This window comes from Jaculus jaculus, chromosome 4 (genome assembly GCF_020740685.1).
Source record: "Jaculus jaculus isolate mJacJac1 chromosome 4, mJacJac1.mat.Y.cur, whole genome shotgun sequence".
Taxonomy (NCBI): domain Eukaryota; kingdom Metazoa; phylum Chordata; class Mammalia; order Rodentia; family Dipodidae; genus Jaculus; species Jaculus jaculus.
The window spans coordinates 40,018,960-40,028,473 of record NC_059105.1 but is presented as its reverse complement, the minus strand read 5'-3'; the positions used below and the strand labels follow the sequence as shown (position 1 = coordinate 40,028,473).

At 47.3% G+C, this 9,514-nt stretch overlaps 1 protein-coding gene across 3 annotated transcripts in view; it reads left to right on the top strand.

Moving 5' to 3' along the window:
* The first annotated feature begins 2,588 nt into the window (after positions 1-2,588).
* Spats2l (spermatogenesis associated serine rich 2 like) overlaps positions 2,589-9,514 on the top strand; it is a 175,670-nt gene continuing 168,744 nt past the window's right edge. Inside the window, exon 1 of one of the 3 annotated variants that reach the window (XM_045148145.1) lies at positions 2,589-2,609. In XM_045148145.1, coding sequence (XP_045004080.1) covers positions 2,604-2,609 — 6 coding nt within the window. In that variant the 5' untranslated portion in view covers positions 2,589-2,603. Of the gene's footprint in view, positions 2,610-3,156; positions 3,222-9,514 lie in introns of those variants that run through there. The other 2 variants (XM_045148143.1, XM_045148144.1) reach the window with 2 other exon arrangements.

The window sequence follows — 9,514 nt, the reverse complement described above, 5'->3', positions numbered from 1 at the left end:
CAATATTGTAGGAGTCAGCTTTATTGACTTCGATGCCTACAATGAAGTACATCTGGGTGAAGAGGGAAAATGACAATATTCAAGAAAGCAGCAGGTTCAGATTTAAAATATGTACATGGAAATAGTAGGAAACATAAACAAACATACTCTGTCCCTCAGAAGACATTTACTGACATGATACTTGTTTCAGAACAGATTTTCATTTTTAGTCCAAAAAAAAAAAACAGTAAAATGAGATTCATGGATTATAGTCTTAGAGACTCATCTTGAATGATAGAATCCTACTGGCAATCTTGGTCAAAATTTAAACAAATGTTAATTTTAAACAAGTTTTCCAATGTGTGGCAAAAATACAAATTCATCTTTTTCATCTTCTATTTCTTTGGAGTCTTATATCTCCATGTGGTAGTGGGAATGTATTTCATATGCTTTTAAAATCATTTATGCTTGAGTCATCAAACACTGCGTCATTAGTTATTTGATGTGCAAGGAGATTTTACTTACATTTCAATGAGCATTTTAAACTCTTTCTTCCAGAAATTGAAGGTTTTATTTTTTTCCAGAGCAAATTAATTTGAACAGCCAAAGGTCTAAATCTGATTTGAAACTGCCTGCCTGTAAAACTTCCAGAAGTCCCATTTCTTTTGCTGGGCCCCTAGCTAACTTGTGAACGATACTATTGTTTTCTTTGGAGTTACTTTGTCCTTGTTCTTTGGCGGGCTTGGCCTTCGTTCCCACTAGACACTAGAAAATTAGCAGCAGTCTACTTTGTCACAGTGACTGGTACACTTGTTTTATTCATCAGTCCTATGCTTGAACATTGCTCTTCTCTTCTCAGTACACACAGCGGTTATTATCATAGCCACCACTTCCTGGGAAGCTGACCTCAAATAGGAAAGGCCAGGTCTGGGCTTCTGCAAACCCTTTCACCCCTCTGGTCATATTCAGTTCTTGAAAGTACTTTTTTTGATCAGCCTTCGCTACACAAGTTAGACTTGGAGTCCTCAAAGGTTATCAAGGAGTGGACGAAAGGAATGAAGGCTGAGTCTGCTCAGGGTTACTCACAAAGCCTGTCTTGGGGAAACAATAAGTTACTGGAATTCTAATTATGGGGGAACCCCCTTTCAAAAAAATAAATAAATTACAGCCAGGCGTGGTGGTGCACACCTTTAATTCCAGCACTTGGGAGGCAGAGGTAGGAGGATTGCTGTGATTTCAAGGACACCCTGAGACTCCATAGTGAATTCCAGGTCAGCCTGAGCTAGAGTGAGACCCTACCTCAAAAAACAATCAAACAAAAAAAAAAAATACTTTGCCAGAAATTTCCAAGTCAAACTGTTACAAGCCACCAATTTCGACTAAGTTGAATAAGCATTAGGGTAGTGTCCATCCTGTACACACAGTGTGCCTTCTAGAAGCTTTCCCATGTGAACATAGGCAGAGCCACTTGTGTGGGTTCAAATTCTTCCTCCACCACTTGCCAGCTAAAGACTTAGCCAAGTTATTTAACCTCAGTAACGTCTTTATTTGTGTGTGTGTGTTTGTGTGTGTGTGTGGATAGATAGATAGATAGATAGGTAGGTAGGTAGATAGATAGATAGATAGATAGATAGATAGATAGATAGATAGATAGATAGATAAAGGGTGTGTGTTTGTCAGCAAACATACGTACAGAATGGCGATCTTTTGAAGGAGTAACTCGACCAAGACGCATAAAGCACACACACAGATTTGTTCAATAAACTGGTGACTCTCCAGTCCAGCTTGTCAGGTAGCAAGGGCACCCCAAGTCAGGTAACAAAATGAGTTCTTTCTTCTCAGCTCCTTGTACTAGGGTTATGCTCTGTCGGCTAGGTCTGAGCCTTACCTGAAAGGTGTATTTTATTTCAAATGACGACCTTCTGAACGAGAAAGATGTACGCTTCCGCCCTACCCTCAGGGGTCCTTTGCCCTTTGGAGGTTGAGAGGCGACTGATTGGCCAGCTCTGTAAGGGGCCCTGGCAGCCCCCATAAAGCCGCTGAGAAACAGTTACTTGGTATCAAGAGGGGGGCGGGAAGCGCCTAAGGAAGTTACCCGTGGAAAATAAACCAGAGAGCTGCCTGCATTTCATCCTGCTGCCTCTGGAAGAGGTGTGTTATCTCAAGTGCTTCCACGATGAATGTGGGGGTAAACCGCCTTTTCCCTCCCTACCGCTCTAGCCACAGGCCGATGCCCCAGGGCCCCAGGGCATCTAGCTGAGGCTGGGTTGCTGTGGTGCACGTTTAGAACCCGGCGAAGGCGATGGCAGGTCCACTGAGCCCCGGACACTTACTTTGCTGGTGTCTGAATTTCCAGGGCATTTCCAAATAGTCTATCTTTGTTTACATTTCGAGCTTGGCTCGTCCCCAGAATGCATTAACTACCTTCCGAGAGGAGCAGCATCTTGCAAGCTTTTGCAGACAGTTGCAGGAGGTGGGGCGGGGGGGGGGGGCGGGGGGTGACGGCAAAGTTCATTTTCCAGGGTAGGGTGCAAAAAATTAGCAAAAAAAAAAAGAAGGACGATTCTCCAGCTACTCGCGAGCGTCGTGTGAGGAAATGTTTGACTCCCAGGAGGAGTTGTGAGATGGAGGTTTGTGGTGTGTGTCTGTGTGTTGGGGGGTTAGGTTAAGACGAGGAGGTGGGTGTAGGGGTACGCAGGGAAGTGCGGAAGCTGCACGGGGATTCTTCTAGAAAGTAGGGTGGGAAAGGAGCTAGGGAGGGCGTGTGGAGGGAACGGGATCTGTGTCAGAACGTGCGTGCGAGCGAGCGAGCGGATACAAAACCCGGGGAAGGCGCGAGCGGCGCCCAGTGTGCAGGCGGGAGCGAGGGGCGCGGGCTCGGGGCTGTGTGTGTGTGTGTGTGTGCGCGCGCGTGTGTGTGCATGTGCGTGTGCGCCCGGTGAGTGACACCGAGGGGCGGGCGGGGGGGCGGGCGGGAGTGTCCCTGCGCGGGGCCGGCCGAGCCGAGGCATCCAGTCGGCCGCGAGCGCCGGCAGCGCGGGGCGAGCTCGGGACGGCGCGCGGCCCAGCAGCGGCTCCCGCTCCGCCCGTCCTCCGCGCCGCAGGGGCCGCCACCGCCTCCCTCGCAGCCCGCGCCCGGGGACCGCGCCCCCCTCCCCCGCCGCCGCCGCCGCCGCCACCACCACCACCACCACCACCCCCCGCGGCGGCCCGGACACCGAGCGGCTTCGATCCGCTCCGAGGTAAGCCAGGACGCCCAGCCTCGCTCGCTCGCTCGCTCCCCACCCCGCGCCGCGCCCGGACCCTCGGTTCGTCCGCCAGCTCAGGGGGCCCGGGACTCGGGGCCTGCGGCGGCCGGGATGGGGGAGGCTGGGGCTGGGCTCCGCCGCGCGTTCCGCAGCCCGGGCGTCCCGGACACCCCGATCGCCGCCTCCCGCGAGTAGTGTGGAGTTGGCGGGCTGGGGGAGGGAGGGAGGCGCTGGGTGTGGCCCGCGCTCGGTGTCGCCGCGGGCCGGACGCCCGAGGTCACCGTCCTTCCTCCGGTGTGTGTGCGCGCGCGCGTGTGTGTGTGTGTGTGTGGACCGGCGGCGGGGAGCCCGGGGACGAGGCGAGGGCTCCGCGGGGGCCGCGGCCGCGCTCGACGTGGAGCCGCCCGTCCCCCGATCTGAACGCGCCCGCGGTCCCCGGCCGGCCCCTCCGCGGCGAGGGCGCCCCCTTCCCCTCGCCGACCGCAGTGCCGCCTTCGCCGCCGCCTCCCTCCCTCTAGCGGTGTCCCGGCCGCCGCCGTCCGTCCCGTCCTCCGGGGCCGGCGGGAGCGGATGCGGGACGGGCACCCCCCCCTCCGCCGCCGCCGCCGCGCGCCGGGTGCCCTGGCGTTCGTGTCGGTGCTCGTGCGCGCGCGGGAGGCGGGAGGCGGCGCCCGGGACGGAGGGTTCGCGCCGCCCGCGGCTGGGCGGGTGGATGAGCCCCGGGGTCGGCGGGCCGGGGACCGCGGGTAGTTTCCGAGCCGCCGAGACAACTTGACTTTTGCGTGTCCTGCAAGATCGACCCCGGCTCGCTCGCTCGCACGTCTGCACGCACTCGGCTCCGAGGTCCGCGCACACGGCGGCTGCCTGTCCGGGAAGGTCGCCCCTGCTCGCTGGCTGCTCCGCGCACGCTGCGGACGCGGGGCTGCGGGGCTCGGTCCTCACCTGTGCCAAGGGAGCCTCGGGTCGCATCCTTGCTAGTTAGTGGACGAGGCCTCCTGGGCCCTGAGGGGCTGGTGTGTTTGTGAACTTGACGAGCATTTTTTCAGTTCCCCGGCACACTCCTGATTTTAGCAGGTGACTAGGGTTTGGAGACTTTCACTGAAGAATCTTTCCGTGCGTCACAGGGTCTGTAGCTTGCGAACTGGTGTATACCCTCGGACTTCAAACACAGCTTCTCTCTCGGACATGATTCATTGCGTGTGTTTTTCTCTTGCTAGTTTAAAATAATTTAAAATATTAAAGGATCACACACAGCAAGCCCACAGACTTTAAGAAGGCGGGGGTGGGGGGGGGAAACTCAGAAATTTTAGAACTTGTTCAGACAAAGAAGAAGAAGGTCCCGTGGCCTTGTAACATTGTTTTATTTTGCCTTAAAGGAACAGTTCATTGCTACTTGGATTGATTCTGTTTTCCAGAGACTAAGCAGATGTGCAATATGGAAGGGAAAAGAAAGGACAGGAAGTCAGAAATAGAAAAGACTATTCAAATAGTAAAACCAATGATTTTGAAAGAACTTTCAAAGAAGTTGCCTTCTGGATAAAGAAATTTATTGGTCTTATGAAATTGTGTTGCTTGACCAGAAAGCAATGTGTTGTGTAGATGAGGGCAGTTTTATCAACACTAGTGCTTGATGTTTGTTGGTTCTTTAACCAGGGGGGGAAAAAAAAGCTTTGGGAATGATTTTCTATTTGGACAAGGCAAATACTGCTGCAGTATCTAATTAGAGTTTTGGAATAAACTCAAGCTGGGTTAAAAACCTTTTTCTATGGAGCCACAGCACAGAAAACATGTCAAATTCTGAATGGCTTTACACACACACACACACACACACACACACATCCTAAAATAGCTCCAAAAGATAATTTGCATGAAAATACAATCACTTGAGTGCAGAGACTATTTAAGAGATTAGTAAAAAACTGAACATCTGGGAAAGGAGTGTATTAATTGGCAATTTTCATTCTTTAATCTCTGAAATATTAAATAATTTCCTAAGAATCAACTTAGTTAATGTGCTCATTTAGGCAGGCAAAATGATCAATACCTCTTTTGTATTCATTTTGTTTCAGAGCCCCGGAGGAAAGTCTTTAATGGTTAGTTTCCCTGCTCACACTCATTTTCAGGCGGCCATTGTGGAGAGAAGTACCTACTTGCTCTTGAAGCCGTTTTACAGTGATGAAGGAAACAAAATCCTTAGGCCTCAGCAAGCCAGTCTCTGAAACCCTGCCAACTCGAAGCATCTGATGGGCCACCTTTACCATGTAGATGGCAGTACTTGTCATCAGAAGTTAAGCTTTAGAAATGTTGCCCTTTTTGTCCTGAGTTTCATCAGTTTCTCAGTCTGCAGTGAGAAAACTGTGCCACTGTCATTAACAGTGGCTGGTCATTCACGGTTTTCTGGGGTGCATCAGTGGTCTTTATGCACTTACCTACCTGCACACGGTTTCAGTCAGTGTTTAATGAAGTGAGTCAGGATACGTTGTTTTGGTTACATTTTGGATATGAAAGAAGAAGTAAAATTTGTTCATGGTGAGATGGAAGCTGAGACCCTCCATGTGACTTGCCACATGGCATGAGTGACTATGCTTTCTGTGCACACCCAGGTACTGCTTAGTCACTGTCCTGTGGCCTTGCTTCCCTAGTCATCTTTGGTGGCACTCTCACTGCTACTGGCCTATAATAATTCCATCTGATGGAGTAACTTTTGCAAACATGGCATAGGATGAAAGGCATATATATACTATATAGACAGATTTAAGTGATCGGCACTATGTATTGATCCTCTAAATGGTTGTATGTAATTCCCTGCCCAGCTCATTCTATCACTAGTTCACCCTCGAGTGAGACCATGCAATTAAAATAGGATTTTCATTATATAAACAGTTAAAAACCCAGCATACATGATTATAGAAGAAAAACAAACCTTTTTTCCTTTCCTCTTTTGAAGTCTTTGGCTCTTCAGGTGTTATTTCCTTGACACATCAAAATGGCCAATTTGGAATTGTGATGCTTATTATGTAAATAGGCCATATGTTGAATTCCTACAGAAGTTTATTTGTTCAGTGTTGTAGTAATGGTTATGACCCTCCTTAAGTACCATAGCTAAGAAAAATAATCTGTAAAGACATATCTCTGGTATATATACATATACATATATATATGTATATATATGTCTTGTTTGGTAACAAGCACTTTTTTTAAAGAAGTTATTTCTATTTATTTACTAGAGATAGAGAAAAGGGGAGAGAATGGGTGCGCCAGGGCCTCTAGCCACTGCAAACAAACTCCAGATGCATGCGCCACCATGTGTATCTGGTTTACGTGGGTCCTGGAGAATTGAACCGGGGTCCTTAGGCTTCACAGGCATGCACCTTAACCACTAAGCTACCTCTCCGACCCATTTTCTTTTTTTTAAAAAAATTTATTTCTATTTATTTATTAGAGATAGAGAGGAGAGAGAGAGAGAATAGGAACAAGCACTTTTATTTTCTAATAAACCTTAACTGTGACCTATCCTTATACAGATCTTTAGCTGGTACTGATACAGGCTTCATTCCCCTTAACAGACTTTTTTATAGTTAAAAAATATTAATTTATTTGAGAGGAAGAGAGGAGAAAATGATAATGGATATGCTTTCAGCCATTGCAAACAAACTCCAGATGCATGTGCCAACTTGTGCATCTGGCTTATGTGGGTTCTGAGGACTTGAACCTGGTTCCTCAGACTTCTCAGACAAGTGCCTTAACTGCTAAGTCATCTCATAAGCCCCTTAACAGACTTTTCATGGCAGGTGTCCTACTACCAAACCAATGGTTGCAGGCATGATAACAAATTTCTTCACATTTTCTGCTAAACTTGTTCCTTTGAAAATGAAAAGACTTTCCATTGCTTAACGCTTTTAGAGTTTTCTTGATGAGCCATATCAGGAAGTCTGCTTTTCCCTCTGGGAAACTGTATCAAGTCTTACTAAATTTTCCTTTGAGACAGTTTCTCCAAGAGCCCTTCCCAGAGCTTCCTTTCATTCTTCATCCTTCCCTAGAGCCAAGGCCCTCCAGCCTCCACTGTTTGCTAGTGGTCTTTATGGCCCTGTGCATCCCACTCTCTCCATCACTGGGTTCCCCATCCCTGACTCTTCTGACACCCAGCCTTCCTCAAGCCACTTCTCCAAGAGTATCTTCATAAGAGGGTTGTGTGAAACTCAGGTTTATTTGCTTCTAAAGCCAGTGCTATTCCCTGTACAAGATGCTCCCTACCTGAGGATAGTCTGACTTGGAATGTTTCAACTTAATTGTACAAATTCGATTCAGTAGAAACCACACTTAGGAGTTTTCATCTTGTCCTGGGCTAGTGATATTCTTTTGTGATGCCGGGGAGTGGCAGTGAGCCTCAGCTCCCAGTTAGCCATGAGATCAGGAGGGAACAAGGGACATTCTGCAGTGTACTGTGCCACTGGCTTTAGATATACATAGCAAATGAATTACTTTGTATTAGACACGTTCTATTGTAAAATGGTTTGTATTTGTTGATTTTGTCCAGTTGTAGGCTAATGCAAGTATTTTGAGCAAGTTTAAGGTAAATCAGGATGAACAAAGATGTTCAGCAGGCTCCCATTGCCAACTTACTACGGGTTTATTGGGACCCAAGCCCACAGTAAGTCAAAGAAGCACATGTGATCCAGATACTTTCCAATCCTCTTGCCCTTGGTTGACGTAAGGTTCATCCTCTCAGCCTGGTTTTAATGTACTTCATAGTCTTGCCCAAATTGGACTGAATTTTATTTTCTACTTATTTCTAATGTGAACCTTCTCTTCCTGCTGCCCATAATTCTCCTCATTTTCATGTGCACCCTTTTGTTTTCTTAACTTTAGAAAGGCTTTTCTTTTGTTCTCTGACATAACCACATCCTGTAAGTTCAAACCCTCATTGTATCACTTTCACTGGTTTCTTCCTCTTCTGTCTTTTTGTCTGCATTATTCTTTAGATCCTTAGATCTGCTCTGCCCTCTGCCGCTGAGTACTCCATTCTTATTTTCCCAAGTAGACGGCATGCTCCTTGAGGACAGTGATATGTCTGTCTTTGAACCACCTCAGGCCCTCCATCATGGTAAGCACTTTATAAATATACTGGAGAATTATAAGTCAGCAGGGTGTTTTGTCCTTACACGATGGCTTTGTTACTGTTTTTGTGTTGATCACCAGTGCTTTTTTAAAAAAGATTTCTATTTATTTATTTAAGACACAGAGAGGGAGATAGAGAGAGAGGACATGAATGGGCATGCCAGGACCTCTAGCCACCGCAAATGTCCTCCAGACACATGCGTCACCTCATGCATCTGGCTTATGTAGGACCGGGATAATAGAACCTGGGTCCTTAGGCTTCATAGGCATGCACCTTAACTGCTAAGCCATCTCTCCAGTCCCCAGTCACCAGTGTATTTTGAGCCTAGCTTGCAGGCTGTATGTAGTCATGACCTCAGTAAATATTTGTTCACGTAGAAACTAATGTTGACATTGGATAAAAGAGACAGGCATTTGAAGGAGGCATCTGCCAAGGAGTTTTTCATCGGTGGTTCTAATCAGTCTTTCCATTCATCCATTGTGAGGATTCTGAGAACTCGGCATTTCCCAGACTCGAGATAATGATGGAGTCTGGCACTTGTATGTTGTACTAAAGTAGGCTATAGTTATTTTAAGGTGAGTTGATGGGTCCCAGTAGTGAGCAAAAATAAAAAGCATCAGGCTTAATGCCAATATTTTTTATATAAAATAATTAAGCTAAAGTTAGCAGTTATATAAAAATTCTGTTAATCAACCTTAAAATTCCAGATGATACTGGAGGCATGCCCAATCTTCTCATTTAAGGTCTTCCTTATAAATTTGGGTGGCCTGGGGGGGCATGATTTGTGAGATCCATTTGTGATTGAAAGGTGAGGTTGGGAAGTGTCACCTCTATTATGTTGTATTTGGGACAAAATTCAACTCTTTAAACTTTTGATAAAACTTATTTTGTAGGAGGTGCCGTGTGTGTGTGTGTGTGTGTGTGTGTGTGTGTGTCACACACATGAAGACAACTGTATATGTTGGTCATACTTTGAGATAGGGTCTCTCATTGTTCACCGGGTTAGCTGGCCCTTGGGCTTTTCTGGAAAGTTCTTTTATCCCTGCTTCCTACCTCATAGTAGGCACATTGAAGTTACAGACATCTGCCACAGCTTCTAGTTTTGTGGTTGGTTCTGGGAATCAAACCTCAGGTACTCTCACTTGTGCTACAAACACTTTGTCCACTA